The sequence below is a fragment of the Crinia signifera genome, chromosome 3, assembly GCF_055691185.1.
Source record: "Crinia signifera chromosome 3, ASM5569118v1, whole genome shotgun sequence".
Lineage (NCBI taxonomy): Eukaryota > Metazoa > Chordata > Amphibia > Anura > Myobatrachidae > Crinia > Crinia signifera.
In genome coordinates, this window is record NC_139219.1 from 259,950,599 (window position 1) to 259,965,683 (window position 15,085).

The 15,085-nt window shown below is 45.8% G+C and overlaps 1 protein-coding gene across 1 annotated transcript in view; it reads right to left on the bottom strand.

Moving 5' to 3' along the window:
• EIF2A (eukaryotic translation initiation factor 2A) overlaps positions 1-15,085 on the bottom strand; it is a 35,351-nt gene that overhangs the window by 4,581 nt on the left and 15,685 nt on the right. Inside the window, exons 7-11 of the mRNA XM_083177962.1 lie at positions 14,152-14,225; positions 10,233-10,377; positions 9,733-9,849; positions 6,146-6,717; positions 671-781 (exon numbers count right to left, since the gene is read on the bottom strand). Of these exons, the coding sequence (XP_083034088.1) occupies positions 671-781; positions 6,146-6,717; positions 9,733-9,849; positions 10,233-10,377; positions 14,152-14,225 (1,019 nt within the window). The remainder of the gene's footprint in view (positions 1-670; positions 782-6,145; positions 6,718-9,732; positions 9,850-10,232; positions 10,378-14,151; positions 14,226-15,085) is intronic.

A 15,085-nucleotide genomic window follows, 5' to 3' on the forward strand; every position in this document is an offset into this window, starting at 1 on the left:
GCCCGCGAGGGGACGCGTCTACCTGTGAAGGTATCCGCGTGCGCTCGCCGCGCTTCGGGCTCGGTGGCTCGCTGCGCTCGCCACACTATTCTATTCTCACTCCACGCCCTAGTGGATAGTAGGGCATGAAAAGGTCGGAGGACGCGTACCGCCGCCCCTCGCGGGCTCGCCACGCTTCGGTTTGGCGTGGATCGTGGGGTGGCGTTAAAAATTGGGGGGGACATTTAAGGGTTAATTGTGCCTATTTGGGCTCTGTGGCCCATTTAACATTGATTCCTATGGCCAAATCGGGTCCATTGAGGCATTTAACAGTAAAATCGCGGTCAATCAGCCTTTTTAACATTGTTCCCTATGGGAAAATCGCGGTCATCCCGATTTACCCGCGATGACCGCGATTTTTACCCCCGACGCCCGCGATTTCAATCGCTGGCGCCCATCTAGGTAAAGAGTACCAAAACTTGCTTTACATATTGAGAATTTTTTATGATTATAAAATAGTTGAAACATTTTCTGTAGTCTTGTCATAGTTACTGTTCAAGTATCTCCAAATACTGCTTTGCCTTGGGCACTGACACAATAAATAAGCCAATTTCCTTCATGTGACTTGTCTAACTTGTATTGGCTACACATAGCTTGTGCTTCTCCAATATAAACACAAACCCCGTAATACCTGCTTGGCCGCTTTCTTTGCCTCTCTCTTCTTTTGGTTCTTCAGAGCAACTTTGGACATGGGTTTCTCAGTGGACAGAGGCTTTGTGCTTTGCGGAGGCTCGTCTTCATGCTGTAATAAAGTAGTACACGGTGTTAGACGTTTGGCACATTCTGGCTTTATTTCATTTATTTTAAAAGCAGGCATGGCCAAACTATAGCCCTCCAGCGGTTGTGAAATTACAAGTCCCATCATGCCTTGCCCCAGTATTGCTATTAGGGAATGCTAAAACTATGGCAAGGCATGCTGGGATGTGTAGTTTCACAAGAGCTGGAGGACCCCAATTGGGCCATGCCTGGTTTAAAGCAAACACTTCTAAATGAACACCATCATATAATCCATTGATTTTTGTAAGGCAGGGTGGCTAATGCATATGTAGGGGAAAACATATCCTAAGAGAAAGAAAAGGATTGTGAAAAGAAATTTAGGTCACATGGGCTGTCTGAGCTACTTAGTGGCAGACAGGAGCTAGATATACAGTAGCTGCTCTGCTCTCAGGTTCATTAGCCAGATCTCTTCCAGCATCTCTGTGGCCTACTGATGGATGTGCACATCTGCTAAGGCAGCAGTTCTCAAACTGTGGGTCCTGACCATATCAGCATAGGGTCGCGACTCCATGTTGCTGACCATCAGGCTGATGACTTTTCTAATCTCAGTCAGTGGGGTCTGAAAAGTCTGTTATTTTAGACTCCACCCATCATTTTGTGCCTCCACAATGCTGCCATGTATGTTCTGCCTGCTGACTACACGTGTGATGTGATGACCTTCTGCAGTAATTTGCTGGGGTCCTGTAATTATTTTTATTGTCTTATAGGGTTAAAGAGCAAAATAGTTCGAGGCCCCCTGGTTTAAGGTGTCATCTGCAGTAAGACAGAGAATAAGGATTTAAATTATTATAAATAAAACGTTAAGAGGTTTCTCTTCTTTAAGGAAGATAGATGGTACTGCCAGCTGTGGGAATGTGCCCTGCTGCTGTGTGTGATTCTACAGTACAAACATATTTTTAACTTTATCGTTTAGCTCCCTTTAAATCTTAAAATACACTTTTCTTGTTTCTCTGTAACAGGGAAGAGTATTTTTTTTTTTTAAGTGAAAGTAATACTAGTTTTTTGCCACATGGCTGCGCAATTGAACTGTGATAACTTTCTTTAGCTTACGTGTACTGTATGTACTCCTAACACTCAGGTATTTCCTGAGTCTCTCTTGTACATGCGACTATAAAACCTACAGAAGCAGTATCTACAGCTATCTGCAATATATTTATTTTACAGGACTAGCAATAGATTCTGGTTAATTACAGCAGTCCTGTCAACATGCATTTTTTTTTTTTTAATCTCTAAAACTATAAAAATATAACAAGCTATTACCGAAGAGCATTTGTTATGTTATCAAAAGATGAATAACTCTGCTTCGTATAATCAGGAAATCAAACCACAGGAAATAATTCAGCAGGTTCAGCAGTTAAATGCAGGAAAATAAAACGGTCTTATTCTTCTGAGGAAACTCAATTGTTATTAAAGTTGCCGGCGCTCAGACAGTTTCTTAAGCAGCTTGTAACACTGCACAATTTCCTTGCATCCCATTAAGTTACACAGGAATGTCTACTTTATCGATGTATCATAGTTCTCAGTGATAAGTGGGAATTGCCCCCTTAAATGTTAAAAATATATAGATATTTGAATTTCTATTTGAAAAGGCAAATAGTTTTGAATTCCATTTTATTTTGCAAGCCGAATTCCCAATGATCCATTAAACCAGTGTGATTCTGCAAAAAGTAAACACTTTCTTCAACAGACTGTAGAGTTGCTCCCTCAGGGCCTGGCTCGGGTGGAGAAACACACAATAGAACATAGGGAAATAAGTACTGTATGCCAACAAACACTTGGTCCTGAACACCTCATGGCTTAGAGAATCTCTTATATATTTAGCCAGATCTGTCACTCAACCCCTGTGGAGAACGTTCCTGTGTAGAACAGTTTCACTTTCATGTGTCTAACATTCCACCCCCTTGACATCTCCTCCCCCCGCCCAGCCAGGGCTACAGTACACGCCCACCATCCACCATTACTCCACAGCCACCATCCACCATTACTCCTGCACATCCCTACCCTCTGCCAGGACCCCCGCGACCCCCCTCCCGCGATTCGCGGGACCCCCCGCGACCCCCCCCCTCCCGCGATTTGCGGGACCCCCCCGCGACCCCCCCTCCCGCGAATCGCGGGACCCCTGCGACCACCCTCCCGCGATACGCGGGACCCCCGCGACCCCCTCCCGCGATACGCGGGACCCCCGCGACCCCCTCCCGCGATACGCGGGACCCCCGCGACCCCCTCCCGCGATTTGCGGGACCCCCGCGACCCCCTCCCGCGATTTGCGGAACCCCCGTGACCTCCCCTCCCGCCATTCGCGGGACCCCGCACCCCCCCTCCCGCGATTCGCGGGACCCCCGCTTTCCACCCTCCCGCGAGTCGCGGGACCCCCGCGACCCCCCCTCCCGTGATTCGCGGGACCCCCGCGAACCCCCCCTCCCGCGATTCGCGGGACCCCCGCGAACCCCCTCCCGCGATTCGCGGGACCCCCGCGACCACCCCGGTATCCGGACTATTGTTAGACAGCACTTACATCGACAGCCATTACATCGACACCATTAGTTCGACAGCTCAATAGGTCGACATGGTTTTAGGTCGACATACCATTAGGTCGACATGTCATTAGGTCGACAGCTCATTAGGTCGACAGCTCGACAGCTAATTAGGTCGACACTGCCATTAGGTCGACAGTGTCTATGTCGACAGTCAAAATGTCGACATGGGCTTTTTCACTGTTTATTGAGCCAACATGTGCCGACAGGCGGGTATTTCATGCCCTACTATCCACTAGGGCGTGGTGGGAGAATAAAATAGTGTGCCGAGCGCAGCGAGGCACCGTGCCCGAAGCATAGCGAGCGGCTGCGGTACACTTCAAACTGTGTCCATGTCGACTGTGTCGACATTTCGGCCAAAAAAACAGAGAAAAAACCCATGTCGACCTTTTGACTGTCGACATAGACTCTGTCGACCTAATGGCAGTGTCGACCTAAAAACATATCGACCTAATGAGCTGTCGACCTAATGAGCTGTCGACCTAATGACATGTCGACCTAATGGTATGTCGACCTATTGAGCTGTCGAACTAATAGTGTCGATGTAATGGCTGTCGATGTAAGTGCTGTCTAATATCCGTCCCAGACCCGACCACCCCCTCCCGCGATTCGCTGGACCTCCGCGACCACCCCCTCCCGCGAAACGCGGGACCCCTGCATCCTCCCTTCCCGCGATTCGCGGGACCCCTGCGACCCCCACTCCCGGCATTAAAAGGGCCCCCCGCGACCCGCTCTCCCGCGATTTACGGCACCCCCCCCCCCTACTGTGATTTGCGACCCCCCTCCCGCAATTCGCGCCGCCCCCTCCCGCGATTCACGGAACCCCCCGTAGCGCTCCCCTCCCGCGATTTGCGGGCCCCCTCGGCACTTCTCGCGATTTGCGACCGCCCCCTAATTCACACATTCGGGGACCCCACCTCCCGCGATTCATGCCCCCCTCACGCAATTCACGGCACCCCCCACACCCCCCTTCCTGCGATTCGCAACCCCCCACGACCCCACTCCCGCGATTCACGAAACCCCCCGTAGCTCCCCCCTCCCGCGATTTGCGGGCCCCCTCGGAACCTCTCGCGATTTGCGACCGCCCCGTAATTCACACATTCGGGAACCCCCCCTCCCGCGATTCATGCCCCCCTCACGCAATTCACGGCACCCCCCATACCCCCCTTCCTGCGATTCGAAACCCCCCACGACCCCCCCTCCCGCGATTCATGCCGCCTCCCGCGATTCACGAACCCCCGCACCACCCCCCTGCGCCCACCCTCCCTTGATTCACGCCCCCCTCATGCAATTCACGGCAACCCCCCACACCCCCCCTCCTGCGATTCGCAGCCCCCCCACGACCCCCCCTCCTGCGATTCATGACCCCTCCCGTGATTCACGGACCCCCGCACCACCCCCCCTTGACTCACGGCACCCCACGCGCCCCTCCCGCAATTCACGGACCTCCGCAACCCCCCCTCCCGCAATTCACTAACCCCGATAACCCCCCTCCCCCAATTTGCGGACCCCCCTTCCCACGATTCAAGCCCCCCCGCGCCCCCGCCCACGATTTGCAGACCCCCGCCCCCTCCCGCTAACCGCGGATCCCCACACACCACCCCCCCTCCCGCAATTTGCAGACCCCCCAGACCCCCTTTCGGCAATTCCACCCCCCAGCGGACCACCGCGGCCCCCGCATTTCACGTACCCCCGTGACAATGGGGGATCCTGTACCACCACAAACAGGTACCGCCCCTAGGTGGGAAACCGGCCCTGGCTGCCGCACTGCAGGTTTCCCCACTGCCCTCTGCACCAGCGCCACAACTTTTATCAATGTCTTGCCCACATACCACTATAATACAGCCTCCTGCTCTCATGCACGCTCACTCCCTCCCAGTGGGAGGAGACGCTCACCCACTGCCGGGAGCTGCATACTGTCCCCCACCCTCCTCCAGTTCTAGGGATGCCCATCGACCATCAATGATTTTCAAATAATCGATGGTTTATGGCCGATGTTGAATACTTTTGCCATCAATGTGGGAGGACACTGCCCTGCCTCCTGTTCTCCTGCCCCGTAACTTCCGCCAGTGGAGACCCGCTCACCCTGTGTTGCCCACATTCCCCTATCATGCTTTACCGGCCAGCCTCCTGCTCTCATGCACCCTAACTCCCACCCAGTCGGAGGAGACACTGACTCCTGTATTTCTGTGCTGCCACGCTGGACCCTCATCCACTGGCAGAAGCTGCACAGTGTCCACCACCCTCTTTAGTCCCCCGTATGCCCACACACCCCTATCACTACCCAGCTTCCTGCTCTCCTGAACCGTAACTTCCACCACTGGGTAATCGCTGACGCTGTGTTGCCCACATACCCCTATCATGCCTCATATCCCAGCCTCCTGCTCTCATGCACCCTAACTCCCACCCAGTAGGAGGAGACACTGACTCAGGGCCACCGTCCGGTACTCCTGTGCTGCCACGCTGGACCCTCACCCACTGCCAGAAGCTGCAATACAGGGCATCTTTCATACAATTCTAACCATATTTCTCACAATACAAATGTTCACAAATTAAGGGGCGTAGCCCCTTACGCCGGTGTGAAGAGCGCCCGTGGGGCGCGATGAATCACCTAGTAAGTATATATGCAATTTATCAGAAGGTAAGCAAAAGTGGTTTGATTAAGTTGCAAACAACATTTATGAAGTATGAAAGCCACTGAGCTTACATAAAAAAGAGGTTTTCTGGTTATTGTGGAACATGAATGGATAACTTTGCACATCACTTTGATAGAAAGACTGTAAACGGTTACTTACCAGCTTATAACTAGTTACTGGTTTGTTCCTCATGGCTGGTGGCCTGTAAGCTTGGGCTGGCTTACTCTCCTCTGCTGGGATATCCCCTGGCACTGGCTGGTAAACTATGGGTTTTGGTGGGAAAATGCCTTCTGCAAATGGTTGCCAGGACACCTGCCACAGTTCAGTGTTGTCTGGCACATCATATTTATGCAATACAGAGCCTGTATAGTGCCAAATCTTATACCCATTTCCAACTCGCAACCTCGGGGAACAAGTAGCAGTGATAAAATGCTCCCCATTTGGGCACCAAGAGAAAAACGTGGCATCTGAAGCTGTAGGCTTGGAAATAAGTTTGTAATTTTTCACATCCCACACTTCCATTTGTCCTCTCAAATTTCCAAAGCCAGCCAGTACCAGTATGTGTCCTTGGGGGCTATAGAAACAAGCATTCCGGGGGCCAGTGCCAAAATCGAATATGGGGTCACATTTTAAGTTAAAAACCGTGGCTTTGGCTGGCATGAAACCATACACTGCACAGAACTCTGTTGCATTTTTGTTCCATGCAACATCATAGATGGGACCATTTTTTGCTGGAAATAAAAGACAAAAATGTATAATTAAAAATACATACATAAAATAGAGACGTTGCATATCTCACAACATGACCCACTCCAGGAGGGACATAATGCTCTCTTTCTGGACTTCCCTTTAATATATGATTGCTATCACTTGTTTGAAACAGGTTAATTCACAGGTTCTCAAAGTTGGTCCTCAGGACCCCACACAGTGCATGTTTTGCAGGTCTCCTCACAGAATCAAGTGAAATAATCAGCTCCACCTGTGGATCTTTTAAAATGTGTAGTTAGTAATGAAGGCACCTGTCGGGTGACCTGGAAAACGTGATCTGTGTGGGGTCCTCAGGACCAAGTTTGAGAACCACTGGGTAAATTGATAAGAAAGGTGCTTCAACACAGGTGATATCTTTAATAAATTAAGGGGAAGACCAGGAAAATAATATTCTGTCCCTCCTGGAGAAGAGACACGGTCCCAACATGACCTTCTCCAGGGGTATGGATCATTAGGTCAACAAGCATTGGGTCGTCATGCAGAAAGGTTGACGCGGTGCTACGTTTCAGTGTCCATGTCGACTGTGTCACAATTCGGGTCAAAAAACAGTGAAAACCCCCATGTCGACCTTGTCCATGTCAACCTAATGCTTGTGCCGACCTAATGACCTGTTGACATAGACCCATGTTGACCCAATGCTTGTCGACCTAATGACCTATGAAGTTGAGTTCACAAGATGCTATTTAATGTAGCTGTACATCTTTGGTAGTGTATTTTACAAGAATTACTGAAAATACAGTATGTGAAGACTTACTGTAACCAGATAGGGGAGTCAGGGCCTTAAAAATTGCCCCAAAATATAAATCACACAATTCTTATGTCAGATAAGAACCACAAAACATAGTGATGACTTCAGAAAGAAAAAAAAAAGTGTTTTAAAATAAGGTGGCGAGCAAGCAGTACACTGTATTTTTCTTGTATAAATCAATAAAGGTTGATTATATATATATATATATATATATATATATATATATATATATATATATATATATATATATATATATATATATACACAGGTCGAGTATCCCGTATCCGAATATCCGTTATCCGAATTATTCCGAAATACGGACATTCCAGAAAGTGAAAAAAAATTTTTTTTTTGCTAAAAACTCACTGGGGACATATGTAACAGCATCACTGGGGACATGATATGTAACTGGCACTATATATGTGCAAGACAATGATTGCTTGGCATTCAAATTCAGTGCTGAGATAGTACACACATTTTGTTTCACGTTTTGAAACCTTGTTTTTTGAACAATTAAAATATGTTTGTGTGTATTTTATGTGGTAATAAAATATATTTGTGTGTATATTATGTGTTTATACAGCATAAATGCAAGATACTTCAAAATACATCATTGAAATATTAAAATATTCCGAAATACGGAATAATCCGTTATCCAAAATTCTCCTGGTCCCGAGCATTTTGGATACGGGATACTCAACCTGTATATATATATATATATATATATATATATATATATATATATATATATATATATATATATATATATATATATATATATATATATATATATATATATATATATATAGTGTTTTGAAGTGATTCAAGATATTTTCATATAAATCACTTGAGTATATAGAACCTATCACGGAACAGTATATCATATGCAGAAAAACAACCTTAATGGGTAAACAGGCAACTGAATTGCAACCTTAGTTTTCACTATATAGAATCCCAGAAGAGTATGTAATATGTAGCTCGTCTAAATAACAGTAGCCTTGACAATTAGATACAATGTATATCCTGATATAAATATAAGGTAGCGTTCACCTTTATTCGCTAGATAGCAGTGATTACTTATTATATCAGAACATGGGTGCTCATGGAGAGTGGAATGTGGGCCCACAGTAAGGAGAAACCACAAGCAAGGGGTGCTAATGGAGTAAGTAGATGGCGTGCCTGTCAGCCACGTTTGTAGCTGGCCAGATATTCAGGCTGATATGTAGCATCAGTGGTATAGCTCTCGAATATAAATGTACAGAGAGATGCAGCAATCCCTGCTGCCCTTACCCAAGTCACTAGGGAAGTTGAAGGGTGAGTGACAATTTGTCTGGCCTTTCACTTTATGACACATTACTAGCATTCTATAATAAATACTTTATGTAGCTTCTGTTATCCAACTATACTGGACTGGGCCCTCCATATACTACGTTTGCACTACCTGTTCCTCTTGGAGGCTTTAAAAACACCTGTTTGCTAAGAATGCATCCTACAGTGAGCACACAGAGTTTGATTATTAATCATAGAAAACTGATCTTAGTTCATATGAAGATTAGGGGTGATATTCAATACGGGATACTAACTGCTGGATCATCCCAACAGTCGAAATCCCGGGCCGTTTTTACTCCGCTCGACAGATACTCAACAGATGGAATTCAATGTTCCCCTGTCGATTGTCGAAAAGTAAAAAAATGGGCGTGGCATAGAAAACAGCCGCGGATTGTAAAAAACCTGCAATCCGCATCCATTTCCGACAAAACAGATCTGACTTGTTTTAAAGTTGGATGCGTTTTGTCAAAATCTCCCTTCAATACTGTCAGAAACCGCAGGTATTGAATAGGCGAGGGCCGCTATTTTCCCTGTCGGAAATAGCGTCCAAGATTTAACACACACCCTCCCTGATGGTCTATTACCACTTAAAGAGTCTACTCCCATCCACACCACTGCTTGTAGCTTTGAAAGCCATAAGAGTGAGCTTGAGGACAGCTGGTCTGTTAGCTATAGATATGACCCATTTTTTTAAAGTAGCCCTTTTATTGGATAATACTAAAATTGCCTAATGCCTATTTACAGTATGTAGTATTGTTTTACTTTTCAGCAGGCTAGTACAGACTGTCAAACTAAGTTTTTGGTATAGGGTTTCAATATTATACTCCTTTTATCAAAGACTTTGCTGGTTGTTTACTTTTGTCACAAGGTCATGTTACCGTGTGAGATTTACTATACTTACGCAACTGTACAGCAGCGGTTTCCCCGTTCACTGCAACGTAATGCAGGGTCTGCTCTCCATAGTACGAGGCTCCTGTTTTGTCCACGTCAGTGCTGGCAGTCACTAGTACTGCTGTAGCTGTTACACAAGAGTAAGTAATAATAAATACATGGAAAAGCAATGGAGTCTGAAATCACCTAATGGGAAAGGATATTGTTCTTTTACTACAGAATCCAGCTCTAGTCTTTTCTATACCTTGTCCACAGCAGAAATGTTAAACCATCCACAACAAATGCAAGAACCAGCAGTACAACATTATAGACTTCCTATAAGTATACAGTCATGTATTTAGGAGACACTGTAAACAGCTAATTGAATTGAAGTACTGCAGTTTAGGAAAAGGATAATTCCACAGATAGCAATACTTGATCCCAGGTGACTGATCTGTACCTTTACCTTTATGTTTAACCCAAAAAGAAGTTTTATTTTCTGAAGCAACTATATCTACAGCACTGTGTTACCTTTTGAATTCCACAACATCATCACTCTGTCCGCTTTGAAGAAACTTTTATTTGCGAGAGCAGAGTTGGGGCCACTGAAGTTCGGGTACTGGTACAGTCTCACAAATGAGGGAGCCCCTTTGCTTCCAGGAACATAAACAGCTACCTAGACAGGTGAAAAATCACTGTACTTTTATTTTGTCCATTGCAAGTGTGTTAAAACCCTGGAAAAAAAGCATGAATACTTTGTTAACTACGAATTGTTAACTCTAAGAAGTTTCACTTTTTATTTCAGCAACCTAACATACTAAACTCTTTCCATGTTAGTGCAGTAAAAATATATACCGACTTCATCTATGTAGGGTTCCACATCTTTGAACAAAGACTACACAAAGGCAAGCTGTTCTCTTCCTTAGTCACAGCATGTTTTCAGAAGAGTCCGGAGGATGAGCTGGTTATTCATGTAGGACTACCAGAGCACAGATTGCCTTGGTGGCTTACCATGTTTGTATGAGATCTCTGCACTTTATTATGATGTAGGTTAACAGTCTATTTTGCCGACCCATTGTAGTGCGCTGAATGTTTTTTTCCCTTTATAGATTAACCCTTCACACTCATGCACCTGCGATGGGCTAATAAATTGATTAACCAACATTTTGTGTATTATGTGGGAATCTAGGTAAACTGAATGGACTGATTAATGTGCATATGCCCCAAAATGAGCGAAGTGCCCAATATCTACTTGTGTGTGCATTCACCTGTCAACCTCACTAACCGGTCTCTTATCTGGTTACTGGGCTTGAGCAGACAACAGCAAGATCTGCCAATATAGGGGAGTCAAATTGGAAAAAGATTCCATCATTCTGAGTTGTTAACATAGTCTTTTATCTATAAACTCTTGTTATAGTATGTGCGCTTATTATATTTTTAACATACTTGAATTTAGTTAGCCAAGGAATCTGAGAAAATTACATGATTCGATAATCAAAATGATGTGTTGGCAACAACTTGTTGTGCTTGGGTTTGTCGGCATGATGGGCAACTTTAGACTTCATCTGAAACAATATGAACTGTTTTCTTCCTCTCTCAGTAAAGGTGCCCATATACGGTACAATATCTCCGTGCTTTTTGAACTAGATCGCATCGCATGCGATTTGCGTGCAATGTGAAGCTAGTTCAAAAAGCACTGGCTGCACAGATGGGATGCCCGCAGGAGTGCGCATCGCACGGCACCCTTACACCATGTATGGGCACCTTTACTGCAGTGGTAAGGTAAAGGGGCACATCCATATTATGTATAGTTTAATACTGTACTACCATACAGTATATAGCTTTCTTGTGATTCTACGGTGTGTGTGCATTTGATATACTATTGATAAAATGTAACTCCTTTGCTTCTAAGAACAAGTAGGACTTGTCGTTAACACTTAAATAATAGGGGGTGGGTGTGACAACTTAGCCCCTTTATACCTCATAATTGATATCATGAGGACCAAGGAAGGGGCAGGATTTAATAACAATTTATTGGCCACAAATGAATAATTAATGATGAACTTTGCAGGACTTTTTAAAATCCACGAACTAGGGGAAAGAGCATTAACAGTACCTTATCTCACACATACTGGTACTCACACACATGAGAATTTAGTAAATGCTTTCAAACGACGCGCTTTTTAGTAGTTACTTATTTTCTGGTGACCACTTTATGCTAAAGAAAGATTTAAGTAAGGCATGCCCAAAGTCAGGCCCGGGGGCCAATTGCGGCCCGTGCTGTCATTTCAAGCAGCCCGCAGCCTCCAGCTGGAAGCGGGCAGAGCATCAGATGTGGGAAGCACAGCACAAGATACTAAAGGTGGGGCCCCGGCGTCCGTGCCTTTATCTTGCTGTCTGCAGCAGTGAGGAGGTGACGGCCACCACAGTGAGATGTGTTTGGCATCTTTTGGGTGAGTATGCGTCCTACCCCTGCTGCTGCAATCGTATATATCACCCTCCTCCACAATCACAGTGACAGCAGTGTGTGGGGAGGGGGGCAGCAAGGGGGAAGATTTCTCCCATAACATGCAGAGCAGAGGAGGGCGGCAGCGGGAGCCCAAGCATCTCCTGTCCTTGCAGTGCCTGCTTTGCCTCTCCTTCCTCTGGCTCACACAAGGGGCTGGGAAACATACAGAGAAGGGAGGGGGCAGAGTGGGGGACATACAGTGAAGGAGGGTCAGATTGGGGGACATACAGTGAATGGAGGCAGTGATAGCTATTCAGAGAAGGGGGAGCAGGCTGGGGGACATACACTGAATGGGGGCAGAGTGGGGTACATACAGTGAATGGGAGTCATACAGTGAAGGAGGGTCAGGTTTGGGGACATACAATGAATGAAGGCACTGATGGACGTTAAGAGAAGGGGGCAGGCTGGGGGACAGAGTGAATGGGTGCAGAGTGGGGAACATACAGTGAAGGAGGGGCAGGCTGGGGTACATAAAGTGAATGGGGACCGTCTGGGGGAAATACAGTGAAGGGTCAGGCTGGGGGACAGAGAGTGAATGGGGGCAGAGTGGGGAACATATAGTGAATGGGGGACATACAGTGAAGGGGGGGGGGCAGAGTGGGGGACCATTCTGATGTGATTAATGATTCAAAGAATGTCAGGCAAAATAGGCTCAGCAGTGATGGAGCTGTAGAGCTGGTAGAACAGCTGAAGATGTTACTGTTTTAGTATTACAAAATAACTGTCCTATTTGTTACCATTATTGGTTGTTTGGCAATTTATATTAGCAGAGAGTGCAGTATATAGACTTGGGAGCACCAAGCAAGACATACAAATGCCCTTGACAGTATTACCAACAGAACAAACACAATACACATCATTACATGTTATATTATATTTAAGCTTTTACACAAGGCCATAAACCAAACTACACCAATATGTATCTTTTCCTCTACATATGTCATCCACAAGCATTATCAGCTCACATTCATAGAAACATAGAATTTGACGGGAGATAAGAACCACTTGGCCCATCTAGTCTGCTCCTTTTTTAAACATGTTACTTCAAATCATATTTGATCCTTATTTTTTTGTAAGGATATCAATATGCTTATCCCAAGCATGTTTAAATTGTACTACTGTATTTGCGTCTCTGTTGGGAGGCTATTCCACTTATCTACTACTCTTTCTGTGAAGTAATTCTTCCTCACATTTCCCCTGAATCTTCCTCCCTCTAGTTTCAGTGCATGTCCTCGTGTTCTGTTACTCCTCTTCCTGTGAAGAATGTCTCCCACCTGTACCTTGTTAAAACCCTTGATATATTTGAAAGTTTCTATCATGTCCCCCCTTTCCCTTCTCTGCTCTAAACTATACATATTAAGATCTTTTAGTCTTTCCTGGTACGTTTTGTGATGTAGGCCATGCACCATTTTAGTTGCCCTTCTTCCACTCTGTGGAATGCTCTCCCACGCACAATAGGACTCTCCTCTAGTCCCCAAACCTTCAAGTGTTCCTTGAAAACTCACCGCTTCATGCAAGCTTATCAAATTCCAGAACTGCCCACATAAACTTCATAAACTTTTCCAATCCAATTACATCTCCTGTACAGCACACACATGCTCACTTATTTTCTCTCTCCCCTTTCCATCCTCCTAACCCCTGGCCAGCATTGCTGGCTCACCCAATCATTCAGCCCACCAAGAACCTTTGCAAACTGGTGGACCATTATGCAATAGAGAACACCTATCCTTGTGTATTAATGCCTATTTCCCTACAGATTGTAAGCTTGCAAGCAGGACTCTCCTACCATTTTGACTGTCTGTAACTACTCAGTTTGTTTTAGCCTTATTTACAACTGTAAAGAGCAACGGAACTTGCTGTGCTGTATAAGAATCGGTTAATAAGCAAACAAATTGAAAAACTCAAACATATTACTAAAATAAGTAAAGTGGGTGATCCTACCTTACAGGGATGTCCTCCAGGTGACAACTCAAAATGACTCACTTTCTGCAAATGCAGCTTATTTACAATGGTATCTGGCAAAGTAACACAAGGTGGTATTTAGTAAGTAAACAGAAGTAAAAATATATGTTTTAGAATATATGTTTTGAATTATATGTATACTTTATTGCAATCCATTATTTATCAGGAAAATATACCTTTGATTTATTCATGTTAAAAGTTTTATACCTAGAAATCCAACAGTATTTATGAAAAGATAATGCATAAGATATGTTTAATATTCAGAAAATATTCTAGATACAGTAGGTGGCAATACATTGACAGACAAGAGACAGACCCTTCACAGGTACACGGCACTGCTTCTAATTCACTAATTAGTTATACACTTCTATTATCTTTTAACCAATATTTCGCTGTTGGATTTAGAAGTACAGGTTGAGTATCCCTTATCAAAAATGCTCGGGACCAGAAGAATTTTGGGTACTTGTGTATTTTGGCGGCGGCGCCCCCGATGTCCGTCGTACGACGAACAGATCGCATCGCATGCCATGCACCCGATGGCATGCGATGCGACGCGACGCGATTTTGACCCCCTATACGACCAAAAATCGTATAAGCACCCTAAAGGGTGCTTACAATGTTAAATGCACCCCCACGCCACCCCCCCACTATAAACGTGAACCCGAAGCGTGGCGAGCGCAGCGAGCCCGCGAGGGGCGGCGGTACGCGTCCTACGACCTTTTCATACCCCCACTATCCACGTCGGCGTGGAGTTGAGAATAGAATAGTGTGGCGAGCGCAGCGAGCCACCGAGCCCGAAGCGTGGCGAGCGCAGCGAGTCCCGCGAGGGGACGCGGATACCTTCACAGGTAAACGCGTCCCTTCGCGGGCCTCACAGGTATCCGCGTCCGCTCGCCACGCTTCGGGCTCGGTG